The following is a 16,980-nucleotide window of genomic DNA, read 5'->3' on the forward strand; positions in this document are numbered from 1 at the left end:
CCTCACGACAGATGATGAATATAAATTATATGTCTTTGACTTTGTTTTGTCTTTTCCATCAATCTTTTTCCCCAAAAAGCACCATGTCAAGGCTTTTATTTAAAGAAGGCGATCTCTCGCATTTAAACACTTCCCTACCTCTAAAGATTTTCTGATGTAAACAGGAGAAGGAAGCTCAGGTTTGCAATTGGTAGGCTACCTGTGTACATCATTGCCCTGGGAGACAGATTTGGAGTAGCCAAAGACAGAAATACAGGTCAAAGACTCTGCAGATGATCAAGGATGCAGCAGAAGCCAGGGTGTCCCTCCAGTATCCCAGGACCTGAGATTTCAGCCCTCACCTTTCCCATGTTCTGGAATGATGCTCCACTGTGGCCATGCTCACTTGAGATCTTGCAGGATGTAAATGTTTTAAGGTCTCTTTAAACTGTTCCTTCACCCCACAGTGTTCAGGGCTAAAGGGATTAAACAGGCAGAGCTGCAACACCTGACAATCAGACCCTCAGTACTGCGCTGACTTATTTATTAACTAGTGTCAGGACATGAGAAATTGAAACCAGAGCCCACGTTGCTAAACAAAGTGTATGGTCAGGCTCCATCCCCTTCAAAATGAAGAACCTTACTTGAGTACTAACTATGCTTATAAATTATTTTTCACTGTGTCCAGCAAATTAACCTGTAAACCAGTTATCAAAACTCAAAGCCTCAAATGTCAACATCCAAGTTTCCCTTAAATAATAAAAGTAGTGAAGTGTGAGTATTTTTAAGGGAGAGATTTTTCTACTTGGTTTTGCACAAATAAAACTATGAGCAGCTCAAAAAAATCTTCCTCAAAATTTGGAGAAACTGTGACCTTCCTGTCCAGGTCTAGCAGCAATCTGAGCAGTACCTGCACAGAAACTCAGGCTTACTTAGAGAAAAAGTTATGTAATTTCATCAAGTCATATGTGGAAAGCTCAATAATCACTAGGTTTTCCTACTGAGTTCTTTCTTTTGTTTACAGCTGTGAAAGACACCTTCACGGAGTGAAGACTTGACAAGAACCAGGTTGAGCAACTACAGTCACTATTTACCTCCTTTTCTTTGTGCTATTACATGGTAAAATTACAGATCATGTCAAAATGTTAAATCAATGTAGAATTTGCTTCTCCCTGGCAAGATGCCTTTGTGCAAATTACCTCTAATTATTATTATCTGTCACAGAACACTTTCCATTTTTGAAATACATGAGTGAAGTCAACCTGTGTATGGTATTTTATTTTCGCTGTCACACATAAAAATCATGAACCACTACCTCAACAACAGTTAACAGCTCAGATTATGAAAAACTCATAAATTGACTGGGCACTACAATTTTCTGTCATGATCAGCACTCAAAATTCTGTTTGTGGGAAAGTGGAAATACATACACATGTTTACTTAATTACCACATTTTTCAAAAATGGACATTTGTTCTCTCTATTTTTGCCTGATCATCAAATCAGTATCAGAACACATGAAATCCAGAACCAGTGTGTCACAAGCCAGTTCAATAAATATAAAAAGCCTGTATCTAAAGACTAACTTTTATGGAACATGATGAAACCAGAAGTTGAACAGAAGGACCTGCAAAGTAGCTGGCAAGACACGAGACAAGCACCTTAACCCCCCCCTCACTGAGTCCAAAACCCTCACTTGTTCAAGACTAAAGCTGCCCTTAGCCCCAGAGCAAAGCTGAATCTGCAGAGCTCTCTGCAGAGCCATCCTGCTGGCACAAGCACAAGCCTTCTAGATTTACACTGTGCCCAGCAGGCTGGGCTCAAAACGCCAAGGAAAACTTTCATCTGATCCTTCATCTGCCTCTGAACTTCCAAAAGCACAGCTAAAGGTCCTCTGTGCACAGTGCTGGTAAAGGACAGGGAGTCAGGGCAGGCTGGGCAGACTCCAGTGCTCTCCCCTGACCAGCTACAGAGGGGAGGAAGCGAATTAAAATTCAATGATTTATCTCTTCATAACCTGACCCAAGATTTCTGTCTTTCAGGAACACCCGTGCCGTGTTCCCTGCAGCCCAAACGTGAAGCAGCAGTGGGGTATCAAGTCACCAAGCAGAGCTGCAGCCCATGTGCCATGGGAGAAGCATCCCCTGGCTCACAGGTTCCACCCTGAAAAGAGCCAGGCTATTCACAGACTAAAAGGTTTCACCATTGAGCAAAATGGTGCTTTTTATAACCAATTTACTTATTACTAAAGAAACATTTAAAATTATTAGTAAATATTAAAAGAGACACAAAGAACAGTGAAAGCAGTACATAGCTGGAGATCTTTGAAAAGCTTTATCAGGAACAGCCACTGCTGGCCACAGGGGAACTGGTGGGTGCTCCTGCAGTAAGTGCTGTGAAAGCCAACCTTCCCTGTGCCACCAGCCAGGTGACAGAGAGCACAAGAATCCCTCAGCATTTTCTCCATGATGAAATAAGGGACAAAATCAGAGAGAAAAGTGTGGCTGTATTATCAAGAGCTTCTAAGAGGAGTACAGCAATAAAGCCACTCCTTGAGGCAAACTTAACAAGGAGATGTCTGGCAGCAGAAAGTTTGGGAATTATTTTAGGTATCAGTGCACACAGAGAGGGCCCAAATGAAATCTTGGTTCTGCTGTGCTATGCCCTATAAACACAGAGAAAGCATTCTTGCCCCAACATGCTTATTTTGAGCACTCAAAAAACAAGATGCCGGTGACCCTGGTATTTCTGGAAGAGTTGCTGGCTGGTAAATAGCAATATTGTGACCTCCCAAGCAACAAGAAAGAGAAATGCAAACAACCAAGAAGAACAGAGCAAAACAAAAATATTTCCATAAGCAGAACTTTTTATATCCCAAGAGATCTCTGCCTCTGGAGCTCGAAAGGGACACATTAACCTGTGTTATGTGACTCTCAGTATCTCATAATCTTCAATAAATTTATTTGCTAGGAAGCTCTGCAAGAAAACAGAAAAGGTGAATTGTCGCAAATCCTACAGGAAAATTATTATGGAGGATATAATTGAACTGATGGCTGGAGTTTGTCTGTGGATCTCAAAAATTCACTGCAAAACTGCTCTCCTGCACTCCCTTCACATCCAAGGGAATCAGGTACTGTGGAAACAGGAGTCTAAGGAATCTTGAAACACAGAGCCGTCAGAAATAGGCAAAATTTTTTTGCAAGCACTGGTAAGCTCTCCTTATTGGTTTCTTCTAGACACCATCTTCTTAATTCCAAAGTCAGAAACTGGAGGGAACACACCAGGGCCCCACTGCTTGCACTAAGGAGCCAAGGAAGTAAAGGAGGAAGAAAAGATACTCCCATCCTAAGATTCCAGGGAACCATAAAATAGAAAGAAATTTAGTTTTGCCTCATCTCCAAAACCAGGAGGAGCAGCACTAGGACAACTTGGGGCACATAAACCTGAGTATTTCAAATGGAATGGGAAGCAGGGTTTTGAAGCAGTTTGCCCAAGTGGGGCACATAAACCTGAGTATTTCAAATGGAATGGGAAGCAGGGTTTTGAAGCAGTTTGCCCAAGTGACTCCTCCACCCCCTGCTTTGGTGCAGGCTGGAGAGCTGCACCTGGATTCCTTCAGGGTGAACCAAGCCAAAGGACTAGCACCAGGAGCACGCCTAACGTGCTCCAGCCACAGAGGTGCTTTTGTCCCAAGACCTGCTCCAGGAGCAGTGTTAGGTAGAAGACCTGAAGTGTGCAGAACGTGGACATTGTGTGCTCAGCACCTCCTACTTTCACTCTTTGAAGAGTTTACTTGCTCCTGTTGACTCAGCCTCAAAGATAGCTACGACTGCTGCAGCTCAAACAATTAAGAGATAATACACTAGACATACAGCATAAAAAATAGGATATAATTAAGATATCAAAGGTTGAAAGGAAGCTGAGAATTGAAGTACTGGTAGGGAAACAAAGCTTATGTCTGCTATCTGTACAGCACTTTTATACTTGAAGAGAGTACGGGGTATGAGATAATTAAAACAACCACTACAAACTTCCTCTTCTCTGTCACTACTATCAACAGATTCTCAGGGAAAACAGTAAAGCAAAGCTTCCTAATAGCACCTCTATTCACAGAACTGAGCAGGTGCTTGGCAGAGATAAATTAATTAAGAGGTGAAATCTCAGCTTCCCTTATTAAATCTCAGAGCTGCTCCCTAACAAAACCCTCCCCTGCAGCAGATCCTACACACCAGCCCGTGGCACTGCTGTTTGATGGCTTTTATCATTGGCTTTGATGTATTTTTCCCCTGATGGCATTTACCTATAAGCTGAGGAATCTGGCTGCAGAACAAAGTTCTGAGGAAACAGGAAAAATGGGCAGCTCTGAAGCACCCACTAACTACCACATCCCCTGAGGGTCTGGGCACGGAAGGGAACAGAATAAGTGTGCTACAAACCTGTGGCTAAGGTCTGCTTGGCTTAGAAATACACACAGCCTCTGATTTCTATAACTGCATAAGACATTGGTAAGAAATGGCAGCTGATTACAGTTCTACCAAAAAATACAGAAGGGAAATGGGGGAAAAAGCAAAGCCCAACCCATATTCCTTGTTAAAGTAATTCTTACCACATGCTCCAGCTGCTTTCATAGCTGCATTTCAGGGTAAGAAGAGACCATTAAATGTCAGTTCACAAAGCAAATTTCATCTTATCTAGACTGCATGTCAGTTTGTCCATCTGTAGTACCCTGGCTGAAGCAGGAGCTGTGAAAGGCATTCAGAGCTGCAAAATCCAAACCTCTGTACTGAGGAGGCAGAGCAGCCTGTGCCCTCTCATGATAAATGGCAAGCAAGGACAGAACAGAAGTCTGAGAAAGACCATGAAAAACCCACTGCTGGCATGGGGTATAATTGCTCTACATAGTGGTCTTGTGATCTCCTAGAAAATATAAACAAATAAAGAATATTTAGGAGCAGTACCATCAATCTCCACAGCTAAGTTCATGCCAGTTTGGGATTAATACTGAGAACAGTTATAAATGCAGCAAAAATACTGAATTTTATTTGTTGCTACAACACAGCCTTCACACTGCATTTGGCTGTAAAGGTACATGGAAGGCGGAAATATCACAGGGATGTTTTCCTACAACCTGTTCAATTTATTTCCATTAGAACAGCAAAATTCATCTTAGAGTAACAACGAGGTTATGTCTGATGCTGTTTTCTTGAAAGCACACTCCCACTGAAATACATCAGTGTCAACACTTTCCAAAGAAATTAACTGAATTTGTATTTTTAGAATCTAACCAGAAAGCCAAAGCCCAGGGACACACATCTGCTTCAGCCCCGTGGCTCCCAGGCACCAATGTCACTGGGGATGTCGTTGCTTGCTGGAAGGCTCCTGCTGCAGCCCCGCTGCCGTATGCATGCGGACAGCTCGCTCACCAAAAATAAGTTTTTGTGTCACATCAAAACAAGCACCTGCCAGGGGCAAGCAGCTGCCACGGCCACCACTGCTCTGCAGTGCTCTCCCCACGTCCTTACTCACTGACCTTTCTACCACCATCCTGGCCTCTTTTTGTGTTTGTTGCCACAAATATCTCCTTTCTCCATCACAATGCCTGTTTATGACTCCTTCGGGTTCTTCCACTCAGTTTTCCAGCTTACTTCATCAAAATGGGTACTTTTATAAGCAGAACGAATAAACTCAAAGACCGTAACAGGGTTTGTTACATATTCCACTCCCATTTAGATCCATCTGCTCCCCACCTTGGACTAAGAGCACTGCAGACAACAATCTCTCTGTGAGACAAAGGCACGGCACTGAAGAGACACAACTTTGACAAAAGAGACAATTAAATCCTCAGCTCGTACAACCCTCCTGCACGCGCCTCTAAGTGCTGCTAGAAAGCAGCCAGGAGCTTCACTTCAAAATGAACATTGTAATAAAATGAAAATCAGACTCTTAACCAAGGGGAACTGAAGGATCCTTCATTTTCTTCTCCAAAAGGTAAATTTGCCATTTCATCCCCAGATCCCTTGAGCTGCAGAAATGAGAGAGCATCTGCCAGCTCACTGAGCCACCTGAGTAACTTTTTCCAGCCTAACTCCAAACCGCAACAACTTGCCATATCAAACTGCCAAATCTACAGTGCTCATTTCTTTCTGTGAATCCAGCTGTCATTTTTCCCAAATGCCTTCTCAGTCCCAACTCTCCTGATGCCAAAAAAACCTTTTCACAGATATACATAATTTTGCAAAACACATATGTTCTCTGTATGGCACATGAAGTCAATTAACAAGTTTACTTACTGAATTAAAGGATGACACACAACAGTAAAACAAAAACCTCTTGCAGACAGCAAACACATGAACCTTCTCCTCCAAGAGAAGGCCTGTTACAAGGCAACAGGCTCAGAAGGAGCACTGAGTTTCAAAGCCTATGTTGAGTACCACAGATGATCTTTCAAGCTTATCTCCGTAGCATCTTTTATCCTGTAATTCCCCCGGTGTTTGTGATCATCAGCACGCTGAGTCAAATGTAAAACACGGTCAGCAAGCACAGAGCAGGCACTGGGGCAACCCTATTCCCTCACAAAAGAAAAACAAGCACAAAATAAAAGCACGTACCTTTTAACTGGTCAGCTACCACGCTCTGACCGACACGCTCAACCACCTTTCCATCCTCCATTTCATAGCGATCATCCAAATATTTGGCAGTAGCTTCCGAAATATGGACCTTCCCAGCCACCCCAAGCTGCTCCATCAGGTTGGCCAAATTGACATCATTGGACCACACATCGAACTTGAACCTCCTCATGCCTAAAATGCCACACAGGACTGTCCCGGTGTGAACACCGACTCTCATGTTCACCATTTCTTTCTTCTCCTGGCAGAACTGCTCGATGGCTTTGATCATCCCCAAGCCCATCTCGATGCAGCAGTAGGCATGATCTGCGCGGGGCTCGGGGCAGCCGGCCACGCAGTAGTAACAGTCTCCCAAAGTGCTGATCTTCTCACATTTAGTGTCCTCACACAGACGGTCAAAGCGTCCAAAGAGGTCATTCAGGAGTCCCACCAGGGCGTGGGCTGATTTGTTGGCGCTCATTTTCGTGAAGCCAACAATATCTGCGAACAAAATGCTCACTTGCTCTATCTGCTGCATTTTAAAAGGACGGAATATTATGGGGGTTTTCTGTATGGAGGGCTTCTTCTTCCTGTTTTTGGGGCTTGAGGTGGAATGACGTTTGATGGAGTTTTCACTTTCATCATCCCCCTGCTTCATTAAGTCATCGGCTATTATTCTTGGCATAACAGAATGAATCATCCTCTCTTTCAGGGCTTTTTCCACTTCCAAGTCTTTTCCATGCATGATGGATTGCCCCACTTTCAGGAATGTGCTTCTTGATCTGACTTCGGACATGATAAATAAATGAATACCGATGGCATGGATGCAGATGTGCAGGAAGGCTTTACTCAACAGCTCCCAGTAAACCGCACCAGCTCCCAGAGGTGTGAAACAGTTCTCATCACGGAAGTGATAACCAAAGGTCTCAAAGAGGACCGAGTAGGACAGTCCCAGAAACAAGCTTAAATACAGGGGTAAGTGCATCACTGTGTAAAGCAACAAGAGCACTTCAATACACATAGAAAAACTGCCCACTTGAGAAAGACAAGTGTCTGTGGGATCTGCCGGGGGAGTCCGGTTGGACATGTCACCACTTCCTGAGACAGGCTTCAGAGCCTGGAACTGCGGAGCGAGGGTCAGAGCAAACACCAGGAGGGTGAGTATCAGCGAAGTCCATACGTAATGGCGGGCATAAGTCTTAGTGAAAGTGAACACAAAAAAAGCTACACATACCAGGAGGAAGCACAGAGCCGGCACCATGAAAACAATCTGTTTCTCTCTCATGTGTATGCCGAAGTAGATGCCCCAGAGCAGACAGGCCACGCCAATGTAGAAGAGGGCATAGCGAAACCTGCGCTGGGTCTGCGGGAAGCATCTCTCCATGCAAGCCTCCTCCAGGTTGTTGGAGTCGAACTTGGGGTTCCACCACTTGGAAGAGGCCCTCTCGAAGAGCTGCGGCAGCTTCTTCTGCCGGCGGAGGCCGGAGCCACTGCCGCCCGCTCCGCCGGCTCGGCGGGTGCCCCCCGACTCCCCCGAGCTGCAGCTAGAGGAGATGCTGTACTTGCAGTGCTTGGAAGAGGTGCAGCCCTGGTGCTGCTTGGGGTTGATTTTCACCGTCACGCTGTTGCTGTCCCCGCTGGAGTCGCAGCTCACCTCGGTGCTGTGGTGATGCAGCAGCTGCTGGTGCGGTGGGGAAGCCATGTTGTCAATTCCTCCTCAAGAGCCCGCGCCGGACTTGGGTCTCTGGGGCTGCCGAAGCCACCGGGCTCCTCGCAGAGTCGCCTCTAGTCTCCTCCGGTCCCCGCCGCGTAGGGGCGGCCGGGCAGCGCCGCGGCGATCGGCCGCTCGCCGGGCTCCGCACACTGCGCGCCGGGGCAGCCCCGCATAGTCCCCTCGCCTGGGCCGAGCCGGGCCGGGGCTGCCGCCCCCCGCCGCTGGCCCCGCTCCCCCGCAGCCCTCCCGAGGCACGGGGCGGGCGGGCCGGTGGCTCAGCCCCGCGGGGGGGACGCCGGGCCCCCGCCGGGAGGGGACCGCTCCTCCATGTCGGCTGCAGCTGCCCGCCGCTTCCTCCCCGCACGGCCGCCGACGAGGGGCCGCCTCCCGCCCTCAGCCAGCCGCCCGCCCAGCCGGGACGGCGGCAGCAGCCGCTCTCCTCTGCTCCGCCCGCCCGCCCGTCTGAGGAGAGGAAGGGGAGCGCGGGGACGCGCTCAAGCGGCCGCCACCATCTTCCTCACGGCGCGGGGGGGGGTTCGGGGGGGCTGCGGGAGCGCGCCCCCGCTGGCCAATTGGGCGCGGCGGCGCGGCGGGAGCGCGCCCCCCCCTACACACAAACACACACTTCCCGCCTCAGTGCGAGGGTCGCGGGCAGGAGAGGGGACGGTCCCCTCAGAGAGAGACGGGCGTGATGTTGGCGGTGCTCTCCGTGGGACAGGGACGGGACAGCGAGGGGTGGCATGAGCTGGGCGGCACCTTAGGGGGGACAGTCCGCGGGGCCGAGCGCCGGGGTTCCCGGGCTGCCCCCGCCACCGCCCTCCCCACCGGCTGACATTTGCCATGCGCAGACAACACGCACTTCACCAAACAATTCAGCCCGAGTCTCGCTGCAAACTCGCTGGGTTATTTTTCTCCTCGTTCTCCGCTTGTTTATGGCTGACGCTATCTCGCCTGCACCGCTCCCTCGGTTTCATTATCTCTCCTCGCAGATGGCCCGTGGCTTTCCTTCTTCACAGGGCTTCTCTCTGCTGGTGCTATAGCTCCCTCTTCTCTCCCCAGCTCTGCATCCCTCACCCTTGCTCACAGGTGATGTTCCCAAACTGGTCTCACCTCATCCCACTCAGCCCCTCAGCTCCAGCCCCAGTTCTTCATTCTGTGGCTTCTCCTTCCCTGAATCCCATTTACTTTTTTCCAGGTGAGCCTTCCCCAGCAAAGCACTTCTCTGCAGCTGTCCTTCCTCCTGCAGTCCCTTTTCCTCTGAAGGCCCCAGCATCCCGTAAAATAAAGCCAATGGTGCCAATGTGATAATAGTGGCACTGTGGCCAGCGGGACCAGGGCAGTGACCATCCCCAGTGCTGGAGCACCTGCAATCCCAGGGTAAGTTTTCAGCCCCTCAAGGCAAGACAGACATTGAGGGGCTGGAGAGTGTTCTGGGAAGGGTGTGGAGTACCAGGAGCGGCTGAGGGAGCTGGGGGGGCTCAGCCTGGAGAGAGGGAGGCTCAGGGGGGGCCTTTTGGCTCTGCACAACTCCTGACAGGAGGGGACAGCTGGGTAAGGGTTGGGCTCTGCTCCCAGGGAGCAGGGACAGGATGGAGCAGCCTCAAGTTGTGCCAAGACCATTTCAGATCAGATATTGGGAAAAATTATTCACTGGAAAGGTGGTCAGACACTGGCACAAGGTGCTCATGGCAGTGGTGGAGTAACCGTCCCTGGAAGTGTTCAAAAAATAAGTGGACGTGGTACTTCACAATATGGTTTAGTGGGCACAGTAGTATTGGGTCAAAAGTTGGACTCAATGTCCTTGGAGGTCTTTTCCAGGTCTATGACTGTCTACTCTTTTTAAAAATAGTAATAGAAAATCTGTGACTGCACAATTACTGAAATTGAAACTTGCCCTATTTTCCATTTCCTTTGTAAAGATGTCCTGTAACCATGCTGTAACATATGTTCCTAGTATTATTATTTAGAAGAAATTTGTATTTCCTGACATGCTCAAATATCAAAATAATCTCTAAAAATTCCAATCAATAGCAGTAATTGTTCTGGTTTTGCTGTGACATTGTTGTCTCTTGAATTCCAGCTAATGGCTCAGCTGATCAATATTTTATAGGGAGTGCTGCTTATCATGCAGCTCTTACATAAACACTGTTGGGAAGAGAGAAATCCCTGAGCTGACAGAGCAGAAAGGCAGGATGGCCTCCTGGGCTTGGCTATTAATTGATAAATTTACTAAAACTTCTTTCCAGCCTTTTTATTGATTCATCTAATTATACTTTAAGTTACACTCTTACTTCATACAGGATGATGAATTTTTTAATCGGCAGGATTAAAGAAGTGCAACAGTTTCCAAGGATTCAAAGGCATGGTGGGAAAAGAAGAAAAGTTTTTTACCTCATTGGCAGAGAATTTAAGGTAAAATTACCTGTGTTTTTAATATTTTTTTAATGCAAACCTGTAAGATTTATGTTGGGTGATTTGGACTTAGAGATTTAAGAGGTACTGAAATTCCAGCATAGATTTTTTGTGTTGTTCCCCTGGGCTCCATAAAGTGGTACTTTGTGTGTTCTTAGAATAAACAGGATCACATCAAAGATACTTGCTACATCACAAGTTTTCACTGAGTAACCCACATGATACCAAATTTTGTCTGGCTACTGGTCAGCGGCAGCTTTTGATCTCCACTAATAAAATAGTTCCTCTTTCCCAGCGTATGTTTATGGGTTTGAAGGAGGGAGATGGGATGGAAGGAGACATCTGACTTGTCAGACCCTCCTTTAATAAAGCTTCACATGGGGTTGTGCAGAATCCTTGCTCCCCCAAGAAGCTCCCATTAGACTTTTAACCTGTAGGCTCCCATCCTGCTCCTCCGCTTGATCTTTTGGGTGGAACAGTCACCAGCCCAGCCACTCCCCACCTTCCCCTGTCGTTATCAAGTTCCATGGAAACACCCTGCATGTGCAGTCAAAGAACAGTTCTCTTCAATTTCATTAGCTCTGGCTGGGACAGACCTTGTGCTGTCTCCTGAAACACCGAATTTTTAATTTCACTTTGCTTTTATTGTGTAAATTTTTCTCTGTTGAATTCAAGTAGCAGATTAAATACATGAAGCAGAAAACCACAAACACCAGTGATGCTTGGATTCATTTTAAGTGTGACTGAGATTTGTTTTAGAGAGCAAGAAGTGGTTTGAGGTTGTATTTGTTATTTCCTCACCACCACCACCACCTTCTGATTTGTTTTTATCCAGGATGGATGTAACAGCCAGCGTGTCCTCTAAGGCAGCACCTGAGTGGGCCATGTCTGTGACATCCTTTAAGGAAGATGCTTCCTCTGGATCACTTTCTTAGCCACCACAATGAGCCATCCTGGTAGAGCTGGGAGCCTCCATGCAGGCTGGTTCCTGAGTCCTGGGTTCATTCTGCACTTGGTTGTGCTGGTTCCCTGTGGAGAGCTCTGATCACCCTTCCAAAATACTCTGGGACTGTTTTCCTTTCTCAGAGACTGAGTTAGAGGAAATACTTAACAGAGCAATAACAGGGCAAATGCAAATCCTCCTTGCAGAGTTCTTTTAACTTCGAGCCACTAAATACACATTTAGTCTATGGAACTGTATTTACTTCCCCTCTCAGAGGAACAAGCCTTGTCAGCTGTAATGATGAGCTGTTGTTTGACGTTCATAATATTGCACTTCACTGCTTATCTGATGGAGGCACGCAAAGTTATTTAAGGGCTTCTGAAATGTGACAGCCCACATGATGCTTTTTTAGACTTCCCAAACCGCCCTCACGAGGCAGGAGAATATGGCATGGGAACGGCTGGCTGGAACAGCAGCGTGCCTTAATGCCAGAGGGGTGCTGTAGCTGGGAAGGAGGAATGGGCTTTGAAAGTTTGCAGCTTTTGTTGTGTGCTGTCAAAGGAAGAACTTGCAGCCTGAAGGAACAGGCATCGTGGGTGCCATGGGTGGGACTGTGGGGATTATTGATCCTGCCTGGTAACAGCATAAAGATGGAGGCAAATATGTTAAAACCTGTTTGGACCATCCACAGACAGAAGGGGGCTCAAGGGAGACTGCTCAGATGCCCCATTTCATGCTATCTTGCCTTAATAAACAGAAAGATCTCACTTTCTGACAAGCTTCTGTATCTTCATCCTTGCTGCAATGCAGAGCAATCATTGTAAGTTTTGAATCCTGGAAGCCTCCAGGTTAAAGAACTCATTTAAGAAAACCAAAACTCAACAAGTCTTCTGGCTTCTTTTCACAGACTAACAGGTAAACATTGGCAAATATTGTGAAAGACTGTTACTCCATCATGATTTTATAAATTATAAAGTATCACAATGTTTATTTCATTTTTCCATAGCAGAAGATCACAAGGGTTACCTTTGACATCTGTTCCATATGAACCCACGGAAGATGAGTAAATGGGTGGTGCATTCTCACCTCCTTGCAGTGCCCAGGTTGGTTTTGTGTTCTCTATTTTCATCCTTCTGAAATTGCTATTCAATTTATTCATATCACTGAAGGGATTTCATATCCCAGATGAGATGCACAGATTAAATAAGCAGGTAAGCAGTAGAAGATCTTTTTACGTGACTCAAGAGAGAGGATAAATCCCAGTCCGGATGAGTGGAAATCTCTGACTCCCCTGTGACCAGGATTTTACTTGCAGGCTTTATGGTTGTCTCATTGGAGTGGTCTTTTTGCCAAAAGCAATGCAGAATATTCCACTTAGTTGACAAAATGTCTGCCATCAGGAGGTGGCTTCACTCAAATATACATTTCTTTAAAATGAAGACAAACTTGAATTTATTGCTCATTTCATTCATAACCAGAAGTTCTCCTCACTTGCCAAACTGCTGAATCAGCTTGGGTACCTCACCCTTGAGTCAGCACAGCCCAAAACAGAAACTTGCTCCATTTCCGAAGAGGGGAAGTACCACTGCTGTCTGCAAATACAGCCACATCTGACATGCTTTTATAGCTACAAACACTCAGTGCAGGGACTTGCATGGCACTCTGCTGCTAAAAAAAAAAAAAAAAAAAAGAAGTAAAAAGGCACTTTCTTATTCAAAATAGGAGTCTTTGGGTTGCTATGAGTGGGACTGTGTGGATGTGGGAGTCCCAAGGAATAAAGAGCTAGAGAAGGACTTTACAAGTGGATGTCATTGATGTCACCTAGCCTAGCCCAGCATCAAGCTCCCACTCCACCTGCTTGCAGTTTCTCAGGACATACTCAGGAATTAGGCAGACAATGAACAGACTATAACCAAACTGAAGCAAAGTCTTAAGCCATTGGGAAATAATGGCAAGAAAACATGGTAGAAGCTCTAAAACACTGACAGGAGATCAGCTACCAGGGTTCCCAAGGTAGAGCTGAGTCAGTCCTGCTGCCATGAGGTAACTCCACTTTATAGAACAGCATAAAACAGCAGAAAACCTGGGGAAATGACCATGAGCTGCAGTCAAATAGTGGGAAGTGACACTAAAGTCATCAGTAGGTGGAAGGCAGTGAAAAGGCCCATAAAAATAGTCCTGTGTGAAACAAATGAGGGAACATTTTCTATGGCTCCAAGTCGGGACAAGAAGTAGAAGAATGAGGATAATGTGAATTTGCTCGATCTGCCCTTCTCAAGCTCTGCAGTTTTTTCTCTTGCAAATGAGCATCTGTGGTATTTGGCATCCTACAAAAGCACCCCCATTGTCCAGCAGCACTGGGATGCCCCCTTCCCATGGGTGTTCCTGGTTTTCCTTTCCTGCATGCTGCAGGATGGTGTCGTGTTCTTCCTGGTCCAAGCAAACTGCTGTTCCTGTGCTTCCATTAAATGCGTCTGAACTGGCTCTGTTTTCCACAAAGAAAGGCCATTCCAACAGGCAGACAAAAATCAGTAGCCACTTTCAAACCATGGGCAGACAAGATGTGATCCTTGGCACAGGATTTTCCTGCAGTACTATGGAGGAAACTGCAGATATTTGAAGAAATTGTCATTTCTGCAACAGGTGTGAGGGCTGCAACACACAATTTTACCATTTTTGGATTTTTGCAACGATGCAGTTGCAAATTGAAACATGTTTTATATTTAGTGTTTTGGATTATTCAGTTGAAAGAGGTGGGAGTGAGGATTTACAGGTGTAATTACAGGATTGTGCAGCCACCTTAGGAAGAAGACCTGCTGCAGATCCACAGAAAACCCCAGCTAAGGAATTGTATGTGCCACAAGCAATTACACACCGTAAAACTTCGTGAAACATTTGCTATGTGTGCACTAGGCCCTTTTTAAATTTAGATTTCTAGGAAGAAGAGAATTGCTGGGGCATTTCTGTGACCTGATCCCTCGTCTTGGTTGATCCGCGATGGAAAGGTGACCCCAGGAACGGCTGGGAATGGATCTGGTGAGAGCCATTGCTGTCTGAGCCAAGCAGAGTGTTCCCAACTGCATCCCTGAATAGATTCATTTGCTCTTTCCCTGGCTCTATTTTAGCTACAAATCTGTTATTCTGCCCTGTGGGTGCCAACATTTTGTTAAAAAATAACCGAACTGAGTAATATTGGATTTCTGGTGCACTTTTTTTCCCCAAAAGGGTTGAAGTGAACGTTCTTCTCACCTATACTTAGGACTTCACCTGTGTGGCTGCAACTCTGGTGACATCCCGAAAGATACATGACCCTTACTCCTTCAGTGGGGCAGATATATCTCAGCAACTTAGCAATGATGTGACAAGTATGAATGGGAAGGCATTGAGAAACTATCTATTTTTAGTTTGTATTTAAGACAATTTCTACACACTTTTGTGTTCTCAAGCTTGGAAAAAGTTCACTTTTGTCTACAAACACAGGAACCAGCTGTTACTTAAAATTTTTGTTGTGGTGGTAGGATTGAGACTTGGATGAAACAAGAAGGATTCATACAGGGACATTTATAGAATCAAACAATCATGGAATGATTTGGCTCAGAAGGGACTTTAAAGATCATCTCTTTCCAACCCCCTTCTATGGCAGGGACACCTTCCACTAGACCAGGTTGAATGTGAAAGCAAACACCTTCCAAAAAGTCTTGCTTAAAACTGAGCATGAATGCGTGTTTGTGCCATGTGCCTTGTTCTGTTTCCAGAGGAAACAGACGAAGAAAATGTTGCTGAGAGCACTAAAACATAACACTTTGGCAAAGGTGGTTATCACATCCTCCAGGCATTTTCACCTGTGGTGCTGCCCTGACAATTGTGGTGTGTTGTGGAAGTGTGAAGCCACTCAGGACTGGGTCCTGCTGGTTGTAGATGAGCAACTACATAAATACCTTTTGACAGAGGTAAGAGGGAAGGGGAATAGTGGTTCTGAGAACTGAAAACACAGCAAATGTTTGTTGGAAGGGGGAGCTGGGGAGCAGGACAAGGTAGCACATAGAACCCAGTGAAAGGTCACAGAGGGAGAAATGCTACAATCCAGCATTTATTGCCTAGTGTTACCGGGATTTAGGAATGGGACCCTAATCCTTTTATAAACCAGGAATCTCCTTGAGTTGTGTGAATGGGACAAGCGACAGCCACCATCAATAAGCAAAAATCACACCCCTGTGCTTTGTGGCACACGTTAAACTCTCAGTGGAACAGTCAGGGAAAATCCCTTTCCAGCAATTTCCCACCAAAGGCTTCCTCCAGACTGCAGCTTCCAGAAGCTCTGAATGATTTGTACCTGTGAGAACTGCTCAGAGGTTGCTTGGTAGATTCAGAGAGATTAATTATTCACCAAAGGGAACTTGGTAATGATGGTGCTACTATGTGTGATCTCATACCTAAAACTGTCCCACATCTTGTCTATTTATTTGGGAAATTAATTTCTAGAACACTTGGAATACAAAACCAGGAGTTGAAATTGCCTTTCAGTATTTCTTCAGTACAAACAAAAAAACCAAACAAACGAGCTCATTGTGTTTCTTACATGTTCAGTCAAAACATCTGTTATTAATGTTAAATTCCTGGGTACCTGGAGAACCTGTTCTTGAATAAGCTACAAAGCTGAAGCCTGCCTGAAAATATTAGAGTAAGGTATCCCACCATCTGAAGGATTTTCTACACTTCTGCAGTGATTTCAGGAGGCAGAGACATGTGGCCAGAGAAAGAGAAAAGGCTCCAGCCATGTACCAGGGAAGTGGGGCTGAGAAACAGATTGATTGTTCTAAGTGGCTTTTTCCTGTCTGTTCATTTATTCTCTTTTACCATCCTTGTTTCCATTCCTTCCTCAGCTTTATCTCTGTTGAAGAGCAGAGAAAATATTCTATTTCCCTTTCATAGTTGTAACACATATTCATTAAGTCTCATTGTATTATAACTCAAATAACTCTTGCCATGTTTGATTCTTTATTTTGACCATATAAGCTCTTAATTATGAATTTGCCCTTCATCTGGATCTCTTGCTTCCTTTTTTCATTGAGTTCAGTTCACAATCAAGTCCAATGGACTGCTTTAGAGACTCTTTGAGTGAAGGTGTTTGGATTTTTATCCAATTTTCCCTCCTGCCCTGTCTCACCCCTCCAGCTGTGCTGCTCAGACCAGGAGGCATCAAGTCCATCACTTTGCTACAGCCTCTAACTCCTTCTTCCAAGCCAGAAATGTGGGCAGGGCTCTTGGAGAGATTATCATCTTCCTAACCTCAGCCTGAGTGTAAACCAACCCACAGCCCACCTCTGT

The 16,980-nt window shown here is 45.8% G+C and overlaps 1 protein-coding gene and 1 long non-coding RNA gene across 5 annotated transcripts in view; one reads left to right on the top strand and one right to left on the bottom strand.

The window, feature by feature from the left end:
* The window catches only part of ADCY9 (adenylate cyclase 9), an 83,490-nt gene extending 74,730 nt beyond the window's left edge, over window positions 1–8,760 (bottom strand). For 2 of the 3 annotated variants that reach the window (XM_041462682.1, XM_041462680.1), the window contains exon 1: window positions 6,587–8,759. In XM_041462682.1, coding sequence (XP_041318616.1) covers window positions 6,587–8,285 — 1,699 coding nt within the window. In that variant the 5' untranslated portion in view covers window positions 8,286–8,759. Of the gene's footprint in view, window positions 1–6,586 lie in introns of all 3 variants that reach the window. The other variant, XM_041462681.1, reaches the window with a different exon arrangement.
* Window positions 8,761–8,990: 230 nt separating this feature from the next.
* On the top strand, window positions 8,991–13,364 carry LOC121350907. Of its 2 annotated transcripts, none has more exons than XR_005954733.1 (5): window positions 8,991–9,383; window positions 9,493–9,674; window positions 10,598–10,709; window positions 11,545–12,567; window positions 12,659–13,364. It is a non-coding gene; the product is annotated as an uncharacterized LOC121350907 (long non-coding RNA). The 2 variants fall into 2 exon arrangements; XR_005954732.1 differs by having other exon boundaries at window positions 10,622–10,709; window positions 12,659–13,359.
* Window positions 13,365–16,980: the final 3,616 nt, after the last annotated feature.

The sequence above is a fragment of the Pyrgilauda ruficollis genome, unplaced genomic scaffold (genome assembly GCF_017590135.1).
Source record: "Pyrgilauda ruficollis isolate IOZ18807 unplaced genomic scaffold, ASM1759013v1 scaffold16, whole genome shotgun sequence".
NCBI lineage: Eukaryota > Metazoa > Chordata > Aves > Passeriformes > Passeridae > Pyrgilauda > Pyrgilauda ruficollis.